At 36.6% G+C, this 21,681-nt stretch overlaps 1 protein-coding gene across 1 annotated transcript in view; it reads right to left on the reverse strand.

Annotated features, from left to right (window-relative positions):
• Positions 1–1,902: 1,902 nt before the first annotated feature.
• Positions 1,903–21,681, reverse strand: part of FGF10 (fibroblast growth factor 10) — a 59,131-nt gene continuing 39,352 nt past the window's right edge. Inside the window, exons 4-5 of the mRNA XM_088540312.1 lie at positions 5,625–5,728; positions 1,903–2,103 (exon numbers count right to left, since the gene is read on the reverse strand). Coding sequence (XP_088396438.1) covers positions 1,906–2,103; positions 5,625–5,728 — 302 coding nt within the window. The 3' untranslated portion in view covers positions 1,903–1,905. The remainder of the gene's footprint in view (positions 2,104–5,624; positions 5,729–21,681) is intronic.

Here is a 21,681-nt window from a genome sequence, read left to right on the forward strand (position 1 = left end):
GAGGTTAAACATTTTCAAAAAGAAACATTAAGCAAGGCTCTCCTTTGTACCAAAATACAGTTTCCAAACAATAAAAATAAAATCAACTTTTTCACAACAAGAAAATATCGAAGATAAAACTGCAGTATCAATATAATCTCATAGTTATCACTTAAAGTATTTAGAACAAAATAATATTATACTACTTTGTTTCTTACTACAGACACTGCAAAGGCTTATTTATTTATTTAGTGGAATACAATGTGAAGACAGTGGTACAAATTGGTTGATGTACTGTTTTCTATTTACCTGCTCTAACAAAATGAATCTCAATATGGTTACATTGATGAGCTATCCAGAGCTCTCTAAGTTACAGAGTAAAGCAAAACATAAAACAAATCTTATGTACCTTTAATTGAGCAGACTTCATATGCTTAACTTTATTATACTGCACTTGCTCAAGTTAAGCCATGGGACTAGTAACACTTCATAACAATGTGCTGGATATTATGTATTTTGAGCCTTCAGTTACTATGATGGATATGAAAGGCATGCTAAAGCTGGACACCAGCATGGCTTTTTGGTTGGCTCCCATATATAGTATATATGTAACTAATAATCTCTGATAAATGCATGAGAATGATTTTGCATCCTCTCCCTCAGTCCTTATTTAGGTATTGCTCCCACTATATGCTGGTGACTCTATAAGCTGGTAACAAGGATGAATGAGTGTGTTAACTAAGGAAAACAGGACTGTGTTGCCTTCTCCCTCACCTTTCATAGGCCAAATTTTACACTTGAGCATTATATCCTACTTAATTCTAACAACTGTGATTTCAGTGATTTTTAGCAGGGCTCTGCACATCTAGGTTCCAGCCCAATCCTTGATGCAAAATCTTTCACTGATTGCAGTAGATTAAATATTAGTTCCAAACTGAAATCAAAGGCAAGTGGATATACACTCAGATGTATTGTTACCCAAGTATAGATATGGCCCCTTCTCTCAATTTTGAAACAGCAGAAAGACCCTTTCGACAAAGTATTCCGTGAAGTTTTTCTTGAGTGCTGAAACCCTCTCCAACATAGAGATAGCCAGTACCATAAATTCAAGCACTGCTTGTTTGGTCTTTTTGCTTAAGTGCAAGATAGTTTAGGAAAAAAAAAAAAAGATTATACACATTAAATTCTGCCTTTAAAGCCTTGTCCATTACCTATTCTCAGAGTACGTATGACGTTTTGACAATTTGATATTTATCTACCTCTTGTGAGTATGGAGAAAGGGAAAATAACAAAGAAGCAAATGAGGAAAACATTTCAAACGAAAAGATATTTAACATCCTATTAAATAAATAATTTAGAGAGAAATAAAAAGGAATGAAGCTAGAACATACAAGCAAACCATACTATTCGTTTTGTTAGAACAGTTTCATACTACTTTGCTTATATTCCTTAATCCTATCCATTCTTCCACACAAGGCTTCTCCATAAATGTTTTAATTTGTGCATATGATCCAAGTGCTTCCAGTAAACGCTTGCATGTCTAACTGTTTATTGGATCATTAGGCTTGAATTGAGCAATTAAGGTCTTTGTTATGAGTTAGTATTCATAAATAACTTTCCCCTCAATGATCATTCAACAGATTGTCTCTCGTCCCTTAAGTTCTATCTCAGAGATATAATAAAAATTGTTCACACTGGCAATCACTTTTCTCTCATTTGATCCAACTTGTATCTTGATGTGATACTAAACTAATTAAAAGTATTTCATGTGCCAGCATTGAGTACAAAACTTTCAAAGGTATCCCCTGCTCTCTTTCAAACAAGCAGATGTCTGCACTGCTTCTTCACACTTTTTCTTCAAGAGGTTTTTGAAATATTGTTGAAAAAGAGCCTTTGGTTCAGCTGCATCTAAAACAGTACCCTCATCTATGACATTACTACCATTGGAAGAAAGTGAGCTGAAGTGTTTTTCCTCCTTGTTTTCTGCCCTCTCTTTGTGGCTCCTCGTCCATTCAAAGCTACAAACATTTGCCTTCCATTGTGCTTCCAATTTAAGGATGCATATGTGTTATATCCATTTTCTTCTATTCTTTCCTTCAGTTTGCAATCACTGTTAAACTCCTTCTGTTAAAAAAGGAAAATAAATACATAAATTTACAATAAAAACAATGTTTCAGAGTTGCAACATACTGAAGTTAAATAGTTCTAAAAATATTTTGAACAATTTCAATGTTTTAAATAAGACATCCTCTTAGGATTCTACAATGTATTTACAGAAATATTTAACTGCGTCTGTAGCATGTAAAGCAAAATCAGATAGTCTGCAGAAATTTAAACAGTAAACATATAATCAATTACACAATATATAATTGAGGTAATAGAATGATATAATTCATTGTTGCTTGAAATGAAACTGCTCTGAACTGGAATATGGCAGCAATACTAAAATAAACTCCAAGTCATAAAGTCAAAGTAGCAATCTTGGAATCATTCATCATATTTCAGCTCTAGCAAATACAAACCTTAAATATCTTGAATGAGATTATTAATACCACATGTTAAATAAATCAGCATGGTGTAGGCCTACTTCTTATTTAAGGCAAGATCCTTTACACTACTGTGACTGTGAGAAAAGGCCTTCTGAATTGTTGCAAATCACTGCTGTGCTATTCTTATAATGGTTACGAGGCCTGTGTACTTTGCTGAGCTCAATAGGGCCTTAGCCAAAAAGAGGAAACACGGATCACTCTATGTCTTCCTGAGAAAATCTTCACTATAATCTTACAAGCAATTATGTTTTTGGTGCCAACAGTTAATGGTTTCTACTTTTCAAGAGAATCACTTGTCCATTTGCTAGGAAGGATATAAAATGCAAGCATGTAGAGAGCATATGGGAGAGACTTTCTTTTTCTATAATGTTAAATATGCTTACACTGATCTGTCTCTCCATAATGAAGACAAGAATACTTATTTTCACAAATAATTCCTACATATGAAAGAAGCAGTGTGATTAAGTTACTTATATTTCATTTAGAAAGCTTTTGAAGTAGGACATTTTAGGTAATTAAAATGACTCCCAAAATTAGTGTTTCTGCTGTTCCTGCGTTTCAGAAAACAAGAAGTTATTTCGCAGCTCACAAACAAAAGCATGTCAGAATCTCAGTGTCATCTACTTACGCACTTGTAGTGTTTTGAAGATGCCTATCATGAAGACAACAGAAATGTGTGTCTAAATGCTAAAACATTTTTTATGCTGCGTATAAGGTTTTCAGGAGCATTTTATTTTTGATGACGATCAAAGTCTTTAGAAATTCAGATAATAAGGATAATAATATCCATATTAACAATATGAATATTGTTCAGGTGGAATTGAAGGTGGAATATGGAGGACAGTAAAAAATTTAAAAATATATCTCCACTGCCTATTCATCCAAATTAGAATTTTTAAACTAGTTAATATTCAATAATTTGGTATAGTAAGAATTTTAAAGTCAATAATTAATGTTTTACTTAGTTTCTATTAAGACCACAGAACACACATTTTCTTAACAGGATTGCACATGCCATTCAAGATTAATTTTACTTCCACTCTCTTCTTTACTTTTGGAATTATTAATCAGTTGAAAAATGAATGTTGGGAAAAGCACCGTGAGGAGACGACGCTCTCTAAAAGGACTCTTAATACTCCTTGCATTCATAAAGCCACATATAGGTCATTTAACTTCACTTGTTCTAATATGCCTCTTCTATGTCAAGGTATTGATGGTTGACCATCAAAATTCTCAACCAGAGAAATTTCTTCCATCTGCTAACACTTCAGTGAAAAAATCAAATTTAAGGCAATCAAATTGCAGTATGTTTGATAAACACAGAGACATTATTACTTGACTTGTTTCCGCCGATGCAGAATTGTACTGGAATCCACTTTTATCTTTATTCTTAGAAGATACAGAGAGAACAGATGATGCTGTGATGTGGTTAAGAAATCTCATTGGTAGGGGTCATTAGTCCGGGACTGCTTTCCTCGTTTCAAACAAATTTCAGTGTAATCCAGCATGAATGTGTATTGTGCACATGCTTAAGAGTGTTTTTAAAGTTTTTATTGGTTCTGCTTTTCCTATCAATCTTCAAGCTGACACACTGTGGCAATATGAGTCTAACTGCAAGTCTTGGGCGTATGGAAAAAATAATAACACACACATTCTCAAAATCCCTGAAGTATTATGGAACATGTTCTGATAAGTCATTTAACTGTGATTTTATTATGTGAATATTGAAAAATTATCTCAGTTGGAAATCAGTGAATGGGACTTACTGGTAGCTGGTAGTACTTTGACAGTGAGTCAATACACCCTTATCTCTCTCAGTGATGCAGGATTGAGCATTGATCATGCTGCTCTCCTGTCCAGTGTAAGTTTAGAAATTAAATTTCACACTTAGGAGGAAATTAAGAAAGACCATTCTGTTCCAATCTTTCTTTCCTTAGTGCCATTACTTAATATGACTCAGGTGTTTAGAAGTTTAGAAGTAACCTTATGAATGATAAATGACTAGACACAGTACAGATGAAGGAAAAAAATATATGGTTCATATGAGCTGAACCCACCCAGTATAAATGCTTCCTTAACAATAACAACGAAAAATTATTTCACCCCACTTGAGTCAGTGGATTCAGTCTTAGTGGTGAGTCTAGCAGCCTCAGACTGGCATTGCTTCATCAGTGTCAGCATAAGTAGGTTTAGCTGCACTGCCTGAGATTAAACTCTGTGTCAATAGCCTTGAAGTGTGTCCATTAAGGCCTGTGGGTGTTTTGAACACTGAGTAGTCTGAAGATTGGCTCATACTCTTTATAGATGGCTTGAATAAGTTTAGATTTTTGTGGGTTCAAACTCTCTGCAACAGGCAAAAGTTGCAAAACTATAAATCAAACCATATGTAATACCAGACCAATCTGGTGTCCATGCCACCTTATGCAGGCGTTTGTATAGAGTTCTGTAGTCTGATTTATTAGATCGTGTTCCTGGCCACTAAAAATATTTGGATGGCTACTGTTTTTTACTAAACATCTGAACTTATACACATGCAGTATATATGGATAGTTTTCAAATGACCCCAGATTCTGCTCAACTGTAGGTCTATACGCCTCCTGATATAAAACTCCATTTTCCTGTATTCCTTGTAATCCTATATATTAATTAATATAGTTCATTTAAAGCAGACTACTCTGGCAATCTCTGTGCCCTCAGTCTGGGAATTTGGTATGTCTGCTCCACCAGTTAAATTTCCAAGCTTTGAGGTACTCTTCATTCCCTCCACATTATTGACAAATGTGACTCATAAATAGCCCTAACAATTACATTTTGAAGGACTTTCCACTTGGCCACTACTTGATAGGAAACCTACCTGAAACAGCTGTCATGATAAATACCAGCAGCTGCCTTGCTATGATAAGAGCATAACAAGCAATGGGGAGTTTGTATAGAGGGGAGGTGTTGGTTTATTAGAGGATAAAATGGTGGAAGAACAGCTAATTTCAGCTCTAATTAGTAGTAATGCTCAGACAAATGTGCTTTTGAGTAGGTAAGAGAGGGAGCTGTGCTGACTACACCAAACCATTTTGAAGGTTAAAAAAAGAAAGTACTTACAGAGCCATACACTTTTCCTTTTTTGTTCATGGCTAAATAATAGTTGCTTTTAATGGACTTAACTGCCACAACTCCAATTTCCACAGATGTTATCTCCAATATGCCTAAAAAATAAAAATTGAGATATTTAATCACTTCATTAAAGGATGTCTTTTACTATAGAAAATGAGCAATAAGCCTGAAAAATATCAAGCTTCTAATAAACTGACCAACAAACTTTAGCAACATTCTTCTGCAAAACATTGCAAGAATATACACAAACATTGTTTCAATTAACATGTTTCCCTTGCTAACCCTGCATTATAAATCCCACAAATACAGAAACAGCTCCATTTTTCTTAGCATAGATTTTACTAAAATTTATCAGAAGAGACATCTGAACCACAGCATTAAATTAAATCTATAGCATATGTCAATAGAATGTTAGATTTACCCTAGCCTTCAAAACCAGTGGTAAACTATTTATTCCTTGTAGGATGTTTAGATAAACTAAATCTCTTGGCTGTGTTGTGCTGATAAATTCATTTTTGGCAAGTGTGTTGACATTTTGGGATATAGTAAGACTAACCCTAACGGCCACATTATCTTTGTCTTTCAGATATCAGAAACATTTTGCTCTGTTTGTAATAAATATGATTAAGGGTTTTTTTTTCTCTTTAAAACAAACTCTTTCTGGGATACTGGATGGCTCAAGGGGCCAGTAATAGGAGACAGAGCTTTTCATGTCTGTATTTTCAGTCCAAATGCATACTGCTTTGGGAGCAGTGGAAGTCATGACAAGTTGCATAATGGCTTCAGAGATTCCCTTTCAGTTATTAGGGCAGTAATTGAATGGCTATGTTGTTTGGGCAGCATGTTTTAATCTGGGGTAAATATAGCTCCAAACAGATAATTTTTAAAATACTTTATCAGATAAGATGCCTGGCTCTAACTTTTCTCCTGATACTAAAGTTGTAGTAGTCAAAACAATAGCCCATCTAACCCAGTGGTCACACAGTTGCCACTCCTGGAGAGATTACAGGAGAGGTAGAAATTTTACAGAAAAACACCTCGGACCAGGCCAACAGAAAATATGAGGAATAGATCAGCTGGAATGGTGATAAAAAGCCAACAACTTTAACAACAACAACAAAAAATATTTATGGTAATTTCCTTCCAAATATGTGCTGTGTCTTTTGCCTTCCTTGATTTTCTACAGGAGCATTCAATTATGCCCTAAAATATCTGTGCCCAAAATCAAGCACAAGTAAGTGGATTACAACTACTGGAGCATGAGAACGTAGTATAAACACTATCACAATACCTCCTTTATTTTTGTGTGACTGAAAGATTTTTACTTTTCAGTGAATTCCTTCTATGTTCAATTAATTGCTGTAATGTCAACTGTGTTACTAGTTAAAATAGTCTGGGTCCATCTCTAACAACAGCACCCTCCCTCCCCCCCCCCAAAAAAAACTGATTTTGACTGATAAGGGTTATTATTACTTGCTTTATGAGGAAACAGATTAAAACAGATTTTTTTGTCATATTATCATTGTAACAATAACACTATATTAGGTCAATTCAATCCAGTAAAATACTTGGGAAATTTTTGAGTGCAGCTGAAGTAGAATAGTGCTTAAAAATGGAACTATTGCTGAATCAGCCCCTTTTAAATGTTTTGTGGATGAATGATCTTGTTATACTGCTTTTCAATGCAGTAACAAAGTCTATGCAACAAAAGTGTTTGTATAATCCATGAAAATATGGCAGATTCATTTTTACATACTTTGATAACCGTGTTATACTCCATTACAATCCTTAAGGGGCTGGTTGAGAAGAAGTCATGAGGAGAAATATTAGTGCATTTACATTAAATACTACAGGAATTAGTCTGGTTATAATTTGTGCTGATTTAATGGACCAAATGTAGCTGAATTCTTCAGAACTAGCATTAGTTTGATGAAATACAAGCATGAAATACCTAAGATCCATCTGATCATTGTATTTGCATTGTTTCCTGTTTTTGAAATTGTATTTGAAAAATGTTGCATTACTTTTGGAGATAAGTAGGCAAATTCTAACTTCTGCAGTCTTTTGTGGGAAAGGGCAATTTCAGCTGATAGTTTTATTTCAAATAAATGTAATCTATTATCTCCTGGGTGCAAGGGATCTAACTTGGTACTTATTTACTCTGCTTTTATTTATAACACCCAGAGACTTTTATGCAGTTGTGTGCTTGTTACAAGCACTGATCTGTCTTTTGCCTAGGTTGCAAATTATTCAGCATTATTTATAGATTTTGCTCTCAAGAAGATTCACTCGTGAGTTTGACAGAACTCTGTTGAAGCTAATGGAAATCTTTCTACAAGTTTCAGGCAAAAATTCCAGCATTTAGAATTTGACATGGATCTACAAACAGAAGTTATAATGTCTTTCAGGAACTTTGGACCAGACTGGATTCAAATGATTTGACGTAAGGCTGAAAATACATTTTCCTTACTCTTGTGTCACTAAATTTGTCCAGAAAATCCAAAGAAAAGAAATTGAGGCCTTCACTGTAAGGCTCAAAACTGTAAATAGTGGTTTTACCATCTAATGTAACCGACTTATTTGAGGGTAGAATAAATTATGCTCTATTCACCTACTGATTTTGTTACTGGCCATGAGCCAGGCTTGGATTTCCTAGTGCAATAAGAATAATAGACAATTTCCATGGGTTCTGAGGATAATACTCTGTAAATTAGTTTCATATTCTTCAAGTGCTATAGGTTTGAAGATAAAGCCTTATACATAATCACAATCTGAAAGGATGCCAGGATATCATCAAGTCTACCCCACTGCAGGCAGTTAGGGTAGCTGCTCTTGATGGATAGTTGTTTCAAAAGTTGAGATTCTACAACCTCCCAGGTTTGTTATCTTTGATAAATTGCTCCTACTTGCTTTTCTCTGAAGAATGAAGCACAAAAGACTTGTCAAACTTCGACTCTTTCAGCATCACCTGCTTCTTTCTTTCTTTGAGTACTGGACCACTTTGTCTACTCTTCAGTTTACACTAATGTACTTATAAAATGCTATCTTCATTTCCTTGTATGTGATTTTATGCCATGTTTTGAGCTCTGGCATTTTAATGGTTTAAGATTTATGAATACAATAAAATGTATAAAGAAAATAATTTCCATTTAATAACTTGACTTGCAACTAGACTTGATAATGAGAAGTACAAAAAATTAATATTCTACAGTGGGGAAATTCTCATTAGTAGTTCCTCTCTTCTAGTTCCATGGCCTTTAGAAATTTGAAAAGGTTTATAAGTTAATAATAATGATAATAATAAATACTGTAGCTGTCATTATGGTTTTAAAACAGACAATACACATTTTATAGTTGTATCACACAAACAAAACAAAAAAAACCTCCAGAAAATCTTGGAACCTTTATGAAAATATGTCAAGCAATTATTTAGAAAACAGATAATTTGGCAGAGTATCAGATATTTCATCAAGGCACTACAGCATTGGACCCAAACAAGCTCTGCAGAAAGAATAGAATCACTTGATTTTGGGACCAAATTGGACTTCTTTGCATTGTGAAACAGCGACCAATTTTCTGTAGCTGTCATTTCTATAATGAGTTACTAGAATGCACTTTAAATGCCTGAAACACTAGACAATGTAGAGAAAGAGGATCATTTCTATCTTCCTTCCCCATTCTGAGCCTTCTGCTTTCAGAGAGGAAATACACGTGGCAATCCACATGCAGTCCCTCCCTCCCTTGCCTTCTGCTTGCAGAAATACCGCAGATGAAGGGTGAGTTCAGTTGGATGGAATGTGATGATGACTGAGAGCTTCTGTAACTTTTCCCAAATGGTGACAAGACACTGCTGTGCCTTCAAAGGCAGCTGCTACTCTTGAATAATTAGAGAGAAATAGTTTGGGCAACATTCCTGCAAGATAATTTACTGAAGTTTGACTCTTTTTACTCTACTGAGATTTTTTGGAGGGATTCCTTTGACTGGCAGAGGCTTAGGTCAAATTCATTGGTTATAACATGTAATATTAAAGATGTGATAATTCAAAAAGCTTCCCTCAGTGGATGGCTTAAAAGAGAGTGGTCTGAAGAAGTGAGAAGATTGGCTGGATATTGCCATGAAAGAGATGAGCAAAGTACAAGGCCATTGAGTCCTTTGCCTTTCTGCTTCATTATTTACATGTACACAAAGCAAATTGAAAACAGTCCCAAAGGAAGAAAAAACGCTGTTCTCATTTTTATTTGTTTTGCCAAAATGCTGCTGACAAGATAAAGGAAGGTGGTGTGTAGAAGACAGGACATACCTAAGAAGCTGAAACTGAGGTGAGGAAGTGCCTTTTGGAAGCACTTTTAATACATCAAAGCAGTTCCACTGATCTATACTGATTTTAGGGTGGTCTTTGTAAGCCAATTTAAGATACAAATCTCACAACAAAATTATTTCCCTATATCCAGGCATATCCAGTAAAACCCACAATGCCATAATTATGTCCAGAATCCCAAATAAAAAACATCCTGAACCACAACCTGAGCTTTGACTTAAAATCAGAGCTTTACATAAAGCTAAAATCTGTTCAGTGCTTTTTATTTTTATTGTTATATAATGTTTGCCCAGACTTCCTCCCTGTCTGCTGTAAATCAGAAGTGAAAGTACTGAGCTAACACAGCATGTCAGATCCCAGCATTGCAGGATTAGATATCTTGTAGAATAGGCACAGTGAGAGTGTCAGAATTCATTATGTGAATTGTTATTGGGAGAGAGGAGCTATAATTGACAACTGATACTGAACCAAGGCATGGTGGCCATTCATATGCCAAAATAAAAAAAAAAAAGAAGGAAATGAAACAACCATTCCACACTTTGTATACATAAAATTAAAAACAGGCTTGTAGTTACCTGATTTGTTAGCTCTGACGACAAAGAAGTTTCAGCCTTCTCTCCCTTCCCCCAGATACTTATTCTGTGCTGAAGTTCACTAACCTTTCAAATATAACTGTTTGTGGAGCAGCAATATAAACAAAATCACTGGAATGATCTGGTTTGGAAAGAACTCTCAATAGAAAACAAATCAATCTAAAATCCTAAGGACTAAACAATCCAAGTTTTTGCAGTCATTCCTACTAGGTCCTTCTATAATAGACCTTCTATTGCTATTTTATGGACTATTTCCAATTGGCTATTTTTTCTGGAGAAAGGTTCCCAAGACTGGACTGGTATTCTAACTAAGACTCGATGGGTACTGAATAGAGCAAAAGGATTGCTTCATGTGTTTATAAGAAAACTTGGATCCCAGTTCAAATCCTAATCGAAACTTGGCAGCTCATATGTATTTCCATTTAGTAGACAGGACCATGCATTCAGGGTTACTGCCAAGTCTTAAATTTGTAGGTCTTCCCAGAAATATACAGGAGAGTGTAGAGCTTAAAAGAGATCAGTAGAACTGAAGAAACTCTCCCAGTATATGAATATACCTATTCATAATCTGTGTAGAATCCTGAGTTGTCTTTCATGATCATTATGTTCACCCTCTGCGTTTTATCATTGGCCTATGAATAAGACAGCAATCTGAAAAGAACCGGCTGGAGTAAAGGCTGTGCCATTTGTCGCCCATCCTAACACACAATGAAAGGATAACAGGCAGTAGCAGTGCAGAATAAACAGTCAAAAGGCATGGTGACTGCTAGGAGAAGTACCCATCCATCATCTGCAATCTCAGGAAAGACAGGCCTTGACTGCTGCAGTGGGGGAGTCTGAAGGATTAGAGGGTTGTCAAAAGTTCCTAGCAGATACAGTATTCTGCAAGATACAGATACTGTATCTGCAAATGAGGCATTTTGCAGATACAAATTTGCAAATGAGGCCCAAATTAGAATTAAACTGGGTTAATTGCTGAAGAGGCACTAACAGGTACAAGCTGACTGAAGGAGCTTTAGTACCACAGTAGTCAAAGTACAAACAGGTGAGAAAAAACATCCTTATGAGATGATGCGTGGAAGCTAATGGCTTAAGAACCTCTGTGTACTGCAGATAGTCTCTACTGCTTGTCTCTCGGTAGTAAATATCCAAATGAGAGCTCTGTTGCTTCCTCCTGCAAATATGTGACATATACTGTAGCTGTTATCCAGGTTAGGGCTGCTCAACTGCTTGTCAAAATGAGACAATTGTTTCTCTCACTAGTTCTTTTATTCTGTTATTCTGGGGCCTTATTTAGTCTTATGATAAATCTCAACTTGAGTCCCTATTTTGCAATGAGATTGCAAAAGCATGCTCTTCCAAGGACTAGCTCTAGTCTCAAATGCTTATCATATTGTGGAAGGTGGGAAATGGAGGGCAACTCACTATACCACGGCGCTGGGAATGTGCAGTGCACTGCCCGCACCAGCCAGGGCCTCTGGAAATCTGTGTCAACAAAGAGACCCTAGGTAAAGGTTGCAGACTCAAACAGTGACTGCCACGTGGTGCTCTACCAATAACTCACTGTAAGTCTAAGGGGTTGGATGCATTCAGCTTTGTTTGTTAAAGAACACTAACTTCTGCACCTGCTCAAAAGAGATTTTGAAATTTTAAGGAAAATATTCTTGTGGCCTACTTTAATTATTTAGCAAAAGTTGGAAGGTTTGAAACTGATTTTGAAAACATCAAGATAAAAAGTTGGCAGTGAAAAAGAAATCGCTTCTTGTGCCAGTTAATGGCAACAAGTGATAGATAAACTCCAAACTGGGAACTAACAAGTAATGTATGAGAAATGAATCATGTAATCATAGATATAAAAGCCAAACTCTATTTTCGGTTATAATCTAGAGTTATACATTGGATGCCTACACCACGTACAGTTCCTGGCACTGTCCTACTGCTACTGTTTTTCTCTGAAAAGTGTGGGATCCCATTCTCTATGCAATCATAAACTTGCCAAATACACTATCTACCACAACATTTAATTTTTGGTTCTAGTAAGTTTTGTCTGTGTTTGCCTGACAGGAAAGAAAGGGATCCACGGTATTTTAAAACACGGGATCCATGTGTTTATAATGCAAGACTAAGTGCTGCAGGACATCTATAACGGTCACTCTTCTTCACGTAATTATTGCAGGTGGCAGTTACTCATCAGCACTTTAAGCACTTTTCTTCTATAATGCCACAACTATTCCTATTGCTCAGTCAGAACAACATTTTTAAGGAAACTTCATAATGATTGTGGGCACAGAATGAATATTTCTGAAGCACAGATTAGGACAACTTTACTGTAAGGGTAATCAATATTAAGAAAAAAACTGCAAAAAATATTTCTGTTGTTTATCCTTTGTAGTTTTCTCTCCCATCCTCCAAATGCTTGTTTTCTTAGCAAACCTGCATGTGATCAAGTAAAAGGCAAATGTTTTTGGCTGATACTCAGTTACATTGTTTGGAACAATGCTGTGACCAGTCGTAGATTGCAAGTAGTTAATAATTCTTGTGAGGTGCCTTGCAAACAAACTACTGCCTGAGCTTTCTCAGACAAAATATTTATTGAAAGAGACGATTAATATTGGCACTTCTTATTGGATAATCTTGGAGTAAATAAAGAGACAAAGTGCGTGCAGTAAGAAACTCTTTGTGAGTTGTTACTACATAAGAAGATGTTTAGTAATTGAAAAGAACTAGATGATCTCTGATTATCAGTTTGTCTCTTTATTTATCTTATGTTATAATCTACCAAAAGGAAACCATTCAATAACTGCATTAATTTTTCATATTATACTGACCTGTGATCAGCTTCATATTTTTTAATTCTAGGTTTGTACTTTATTGTGCATATCCTGTATGCTTTCTTCATCATCAAAGGTAGGCAGAAACACTAAAGCAAGTAACAAGGTCTGTGCTCTTGCACACAGATGTAAACTATTGCCTGCTATAGTGTGAGCACCTGATGTATCTCTTTCACAGTGTTTTCATCTTTAATACTTGACTGTCTCCAAACCTGGCTGGACTGCGTATCTTTAGTCTTCTAGCACAAACAGTTTTTTTTGTGTAAACTCTGATGATCAGTGATAAGTACTGTCTTCTTAAACATTCATTCAACACCTCATCCAAAAGCAAGATGACAAAATCATCAATCTTGAACAGAAACTTAAAAGGCTGATCTGCAGAGCACAATCACTTCACACCCTTTGGCTTTCATTATCCTCAAGTCTCCTAAATTGTTTTCCATCCTGCCTGCTGACACCCTCAGATAACAGTTAACAAGCATGTTTTGCACACAGGATTACGTGATCTAGTTGCACACACTTGCGCCTCATGTGTTATCCTTTTGTAAAAACTCTGTTTCCTGAGTCTGAGTTCCTGAAGTCTTTTCTTAAAATATATGATCCTTTTGCACAATATCCACAAAACTACACAATATGAGGACAATATGATAAAGAAGGTTTCAAACATTCTTTCCTCCTTTTCTACTCAATCTTCCATATTTAAAAACAAGCAAGAAATCCTAATCAACCATCCAAACCTAGGCATCCGCTTTACCTTAAAGTGAATGTAATATCAGTTGTGATTCCTGCCAAATCCTTGTTAGATAATCTGTAGAAGGCTAGCATGTACAGAACCTTCTTTCTCCTCTACTTTTATCTCAGCTATACTTTCACCTAGGCTCCTGTTCAGCAGTGCACAAGGAATCTATGTGGTTGGTGAAAACTGACTAATAATCATATTCACATCTTGTGGGATCTGCTGATGCATCCATACCTGACTCTTGGTTTAAGTTTCTTCTGATTAGTATTTAACTCATAGACTTTAGACTTTAACTCATAGCCAGAAGACTAGTTTTGTCCTTTCTTGGTTCTAAGTGTCTGACACATTGCAAAAGCAATGTGCTCTCTGTATGGTCTCATGGCAAGGGAAGGGGAGACATTCTCTGATAAGGCATGAAGGTTTGTAAGGAACCAAATCTGTCTTGCCCTTGTCTGCAGTGCCTCTCAGGAGTGGAGTCTGGCCTGAATAATCCATCTGAATAGAGGTTTTGTCTCTGAAGAAAATAGTTAATACCAAAGGAAGCTAAGAGTGAACTAAAGTATGTGCAGTATGAATTATCAGCAGTGCTGGATGCAAATCCATTTGGGGAGCTAAGTCAGTTGGCAATGCAGACTTAGCCTTAGACAACTACAGGGATGAGCTGTTGAAGAGCAGAACTCTTGCATGTTAACACAGACTCCTGAGAAACTTCAGAGCTACAGTGCTCCACAGGCAGTCTGGGCAAATATAATAAATTTAGAACTTTCTATGCCCAGTGATTTATTGCTTGTGCATGAACCAAGTCTATATCAGCTTTATGGTACCCATGTTGTTCACTTATATATGGATAGCAATAAACAAATAAATGATTAAAACAGGGAAAAAAATAATTTTTTTTCAGGAAAGTAATCAGTATAGTTCTGGAGGTATCTGTATTCAACATACAATGCTCACATGATAAAGCCTACTGATTTTACTACACTACTCATGATAGTAAATATGAAGGGGAACTGGGAAGAACTGCAGAAGAATCTCAGGATACTAGCCAACATGGCAGTAAAATACCAGATGAAATTCAATGTAGATGAATGTGAAGTGATGGATACAGGGAAGAGTAATGTTAATTTTATAAGCCTGGAATGATCTATGGCCTAGCTATTCCTTCTCAGTTTTCTAATAAATAAGTCCTATGAAGACTTCAGGTCACTACTAAGCAGTGGTTACAGAAGCAAATGAAAGTTATGCACAGGAAAGGAAACAATATTTAAATCCACCCATGCTTGCAGTTTGAATACCATGTGCTGCCCTAATGTCAAAAAAAAAGCCTGGAAAAACTTCAGGAAAGGACAATGTATAAATATAATATATATAATGTCAAATATAAGCAGCAGCTATTTTTTGAGTAATGACTCAAGATACATCTAAAGAGCAACTGGCATGACCATAGGTCTAGAAAACAAGGTTTGTAAAGGTAAATTAAATAAATTAGTATGGCTTATCTTAAAAAGAGGTGACCAGAAACAGAGGGTGTAACTTTCATATACTTGAAAAGTAATTGCAAAGAGGAGAGAAACACTTCATACTCCTTGTCTATGCAAGAGACGATAGAAACACTGATGAATAACAAGAATAACTGAACAAAAGAGTAAGAGAGGTATTAGGTATTAGGATATTATTTTAACAAGGATGGTGACTTGAGACTTCTTTCAGCCCTATAAATCTGTGGTTCTATATACTAGAAGCTAATCAAATGCTTCTGAAAATCTTGCGCTTGCTGTACTGTTGGGCTTGGGCATTATTCCATAGAGTACTTGCAACACTTCCAGAAAAATTGACTTTCAGCATCTCTGAAAGCTGGACTCTTACCTATACTTTATACAAGATTAAAAATGTATATTTCACAAAGCAGGCTTAGAGATGGAAAGTGTTCTACATAACAAACTTGGAAAATATAATTCTTAGTGTCTATGTTCCTGTTTTCACTTCTGGTGAATTATTTTCTTTCTGCTCACCATTTTTGCATACAACTAAGAATCACAGCAGCTGCTTTTAAACTGTCACTCTATCTATTTATTTATTTTGCTGTTTTGCAATCTGTGTGTGCCAAGACGATGCTCTTGGAGCTTCTTGCTGTGTATAAAAAAAGCCCACAATAATCAACAAAAAGACACTGCTAAATCTACTGCTATGCATCTCTACAATCATAATTCACGTCCAAGGTATTATACGTCAATCAGACTGCCTGACCCCAATCATTCCCGCCTGTCCGCTGTCAAGCATCTATGAAAAAATTAGATTCCCTGAAGTAGGCAGAAGGAAACAAATCCAGCCTCTGATTTAAAAAAAAAGGAGAGAGAGAGAGAGGAGAGAGGAGAGCTCTGTATCAGAATAGAAATTATATCACCAATATTTCCTTCTTTTTGGCAACATAATGACACCAATAAGTTTTCAAGTTATTAGTAATTTTCATATTCCTTATGTTTCATGTACCTACTGAACCACAGGTTGTACTCTGTGAATTCTTTAGCAAGATAAGGAGGAAGAAATCCTAGTTTGCCGGTTCGCTAGCACCAAAATACAATAGTTTCGATACAAGAAATTCCAATAATTTGACACAAGGTTCTACAAGCCATCAGAGCCACTACTGCAAATGTCAGCTTACAAGGCCCCCATGCACAGTGCCCTCAACAGGCACTGTTGTGCCCTCAACAAGCATGGTTGTTTTGAATATCAATCTCTGATTTCCATGATAATTCCAATGTTGTGGGACATACAAAAGACAGATTGATGGCCACATTGCCAAATTGAGGCAATTCCTGAACACAGTCAAGCAAATTGTAAGACTCCAAAGACTGACCTAGACTTATCTAATATTCGTCCTTCCTTTTTAAACACCATTTCTACAGGAGATATCAGGCTAGTCTATAACTGACTAGACTGGCATAACTCTCTACTGGTTTTTCGTAGCATGGGAACTAATCATAGAATCATAGAATGCTTAAGGTTGGAAGGGACCTCTAGAGGTCATCTAGTCCAAACCCCCTGCACACGCAGGGTCACCTAGAGCACGTGGCACAGGACTGCGTCCAAGCGGGTTTGGAAGATCTCCAGAGAAGGAGACTCCACAACCTCTCTGGGCAGCCTGTTCCAGTGCTCTGTCACCCTCACTGTTAAAAAAATTTTCCTTAAGTTCCTGTGGAACTTTTGGTGCTCCAGTTTGTGGCCGTTACCTCTAGTTCTGTCAGTGGCCACCACTGAAAAGAGACCAGCACCATCCTTTGCACTCCCTCCCTTGAGGTACTTATAGACACTGATTAGATCCCCTCTCAGCCTTCTCTTCTCCAGGCTGAACAGGCCCAGCTCCCTCAGCCTCTCCTCATAGGGCAGATGTTCCAGGCCCCTGATCATCCTTGTGGCCCTGCGCTGGACTCTCTCCAGCAGCTCCACATCCCTCTTGTACTGCGGAGCGCAGAACTGGACACAATACTCCAGATGTGGCCTCAGCAGGGCTGAGTAGAGGGGCAGGATCACCTCAGGTGTCCAAGCACATTGGGTTTTGAAGATAATTTGTCTCTTTCCTGCTTGCTTGGCTATTATCTCATAACCTCTAGAGCTTAGTTTACATGACATCTCCAAGTCATTCGTTATCAAACCTGAATGAAAATTTCTAGCATGTGTGAAAGGCGAAGACAACTAACATGAATGCACAAACCTTGCTTCCTTAAGAATTCTGGCTAAGAAGTAACAACTAGACTACAGCAAGTCCCTGGTGGATTTATTACAGGATGACCCTTCTAATGTCTTCCTACTCAACCTTCATAAAGTATTTATTACAGTATTCTTCAAAAAAAGACTAATACCTGTTTACTTAACAGACATAGTACCAAGTGCTATTTCCCTTTATATACTTACACATATTCATATATACAACTGCATTAGTGTAGAGTATGTTTCTATACATATCTTAAGAATATGTATTCTTCATCACCCTGAAGGAGTGTGATGCTCATTCTGGAATGGTCAGGTAACAGCCGCTAGGATCATTTTTGTGTCCAGTTCTGGGTCCCACCGTACAAGAGGGATATGGAGCTGCTGGAGAGAGTCCAGCGCAGGGCTATGAGCATGATCAGGGTCCTGGAACATCTGCCCTATGAGGAGAGACTGAGGATGCTGGGCCTGTTCAGCCTGGAGAAGAGAAGGCTGAGAGGGGACCTGATCAGTGTCTGTAAGTACCTCAAGGGAGGGAGTGCAAAGGATGGTGCTGGTCTCTTTTCAGTGGTGGCCACTGACAGAACTAGAGGTAACGGCCACAAACTGGAGCACCAAAAGTTCCACAGGAACTTAAGCAAAAATTTCTTAACAGTGAGGGTGACAGAGCACTGGAACAGGCTGCCCAGAGAGGTTGTGGAGTCTCCTTCTCTGGAGATCTTCCAAACCCGCTTGGACGCAGTCCTGTGCCACGTGCTCTAGGTGTCCCTGCATGTGCAAGGGGTTTGGACTAGATGACCTCCAGAGGTCCCTTCCTTAAGCATTCTATGATTCTATGATTTTTACAAGCCAGTGAATCTCATTGCTTTAAGTAACTGATAATTTTGCAGTATTTACTCTTGAATTCCACTTCAGTCTTTTATTCAGATAGGCCACATGTTTATTAAGAGCAAACTTTTCTCAATCTTAACTGATCTGAGTATCAATCTCTGATTTCCATCATAATAATTGAAGTGTTTATGAACATATAAAGGATTGCCGTACAGTAATTTCCATTGGAAAAGGCCTTTGGAGGTCATCTGTTCCTAACTCCCTGCTCAACAAGGACTACTTCAAAGTTCTATTAAGTTGTTCAGATTTTTCTTTTTGGTATCTATGCTGCCTTTCATGTGGCTGTTCCAGAAAAGAGTGAAGTGAATTCCATGACTGAGGATCCTTAAAATCCATCTTTGTCAACAATCTCTTCCAAAAGTCTATCTACCATGTGCAAACTGAAACCAGTAGAAGTCAGAGGACAGAAGAGGAATTAGATTCAGAATATGGTCCTGATTCCCCTGTAAGTGAATTAGAAGCATTCAGCTTGGAGAAGATCATGGAATTTTCACAAAAAGGTGGCTAATGGAGCACAGTAAAACATATGCAAGAAGACAATGACAGATGATTCTGATTTCTCTTCCAACATGTGGATTAGGTTACATCCACACAAGCACTATGCTTTCATCTCAAATAGTTGTGAAGGTGAAGGCTTCTGGAGGTCTCATACTCTAATTATACCTGACTTAGAATTCACTTAACTTAGACTAACACACATAGGAAGTCAAGTTCTGTTAGCCATTCCACCTTTCACCTTACCACACATCTGGGAAATATTCAGATCAAGATCATAACCTTGCATCTTGGCATTAGCTACCTAAAAAAAAACATTAAGATATCACCAACAATTTGCCTTTGACTGAGAAAATCAGAAGCATATTTGAGATGTAAACACTGCTGTGACACTAATATTTCTGGTAATGATTAAAGGCCACTAATTTTATTAAAATAGAATAAACCAAAAGTGACAGTCTTAGTCCATGCCCATTTTAAGTTAAAACAAGATAAGGAAATCTCAGTGGGGTATATCATATTCTGAAAGAGGTGGAAAGCTGGGAATATTTAGATGAGTATTTTCAATGAGATCTACAAATGAAAAGCAGTATGTCTATAAAGTACTGTAGCAAATTTGTGGTTACACAGCAGAAGTGGGGATAGGACCCAGATCTTCTTGCTATAACAAGCCTCTCTATCACTTCAACTTGGAATTGTCCTTAACAGTAAACAGGCTAGACCTAACCAAGCCCTGGAACCTATGCTGTAGCATAGCATTCATTAACCACTTTATTTCATATTCATTAGCCATTTTTGTATGTCATCACCACCACCATTATTGTTTTATTCTAAGAAAAAACATTAGAAGTTAGATATTGGTATACGTAGGAGTTTAAGGGGTCTTTAAACTTTAAGGAGCTCTGGCTAGATACACTTACAGAAACAGAGAGATTTCAGGCTGCCTTTCCCCTTTGAATTCCAAATCAATCTTTAGATCTTGGCTCCAAAGTTGGGCCTAAATTAGGAAGGATTTCCTGTTACAGTCGTATTTGCGAACCTTCCTCATTTCCAAAGTTATTTTCTGTGCTGGGGTTTCTGCTCTTTTTAAAAAAAAAAAAAAAGAAAAAAAGGAAAAAAAAAAAAAGCAATGACTACCTAATGTAAAATACACAGAGACTGAGCAGTGAACATTTTGTGGGACCTGAAGCCAAGAAAATTCTTCAGGAATAAAGAACAACATTTTAATGAAAAATGTTGATCAGCCTTTGGAAGCAGCTGTCAAAGAAAATTGGGGATTCTCTATATCTTGATTTGACTGATGCCTTTTGGGGCTTTTTGTATAGTTAAGTATTATAAAAATCTGCTGTGTATGACCAAATTATTGACTATTTATTTATTTACTCCTTGTCTTCAAGTTGTACTTTCAGGTTAGAGTTATTTTGAAAAATGAAATTTCTCTCCAGGAATAAGTGTTCCCCAGGCTATCAAATTTTCCCATCAATAAACCGAAAATTACTGACTCTCTTAAATCATGAATCTGTATGTGCTGTTAAAGGTGTTGAAATGAGATATAGCACAGGTTTAGAAAAGCATCTGTCCCATATGTTTATTTTCTTAAGCCTATGATGTGTTTCAAATACCAGTGTAGTCCCCTTCTCATCTTCCCCATTACTGTGCAAGTTCAGAGAAAAACAAAGAGGCTGAACTGTAATTAAAGCTTCCTAGCTGCTTTGAATTGCAATGTAAAGTTTTAGTATAGTTTTATTTATCAGAAATAGTATAATATCTTAGCAAAATACACTACTATTTTTGTTAATTTTTGACCACCTATCTACTGCAGACAAAATAATTGAGGGTGGTGTAAATAAAATATATCTGCTTTGGGGACAGCTGGAGCTATACTGGCTATATATATGTAGGACTTTTTGTGAAATATTCAGCTGTATAAACTAAGTGTAACAAGCAAGTGCAGGGCAGAAAACCCTAACTGTGAAGGAATTTGTTTCAAAATGAAAATAATGATTTTATTTAAAGCCAGATTTGAAAATCATTGCTCTTCAAAAAAAGTTACATACATCTCTACACTGATTCATGAAGGTACTAGGTAGGTAACTCTCTAGAAAGGGTAAATACAGAGACAAAGACTCCAGTGGCAAATATCACACCCCAAAAAGGAGGTAGAGGGGAATGGAGGAACACAGCCTGCAAAATCCAAATATTTATTTTTAAATTAATTTATAGAAAAATTACCAGATTTAACTAGGTAGTCAGCTGTTGAACTTTAATACTAAAAGTTAGTCATTTAAGGACAAAGCGCCTTCAATCCTGCCATCTTTACCCATCAAGATTCTCCATCCTCATTGTTTTGCCATGTCTGGAACTACAGGATAACACAGTGCGACATTGTAAAATGACAAAAAGAGCAAGTCTACAATTAGTTCTAACTGCATACAGCTAAAATAGTGAATACTGACTTACATTTAAAGT

This window comes from Tinamus guttatus, unplaced genomic scaffold (assembly GCF_059628265.1).
Source record: "Tinamus guttatus ecotype Peru unplaced genomic scaffold, ASM5962826v1 Tinamus_guttatus_pri_ptg000059l, whole genome shotgun sequence".
Taxonomy (NCBI): domain Eukaryota; kingdom Metazoa; phylum Chordata; class Aves; order Tinamiformes; family Tinamidae; genus Tinamus; species Tinamus guttatus.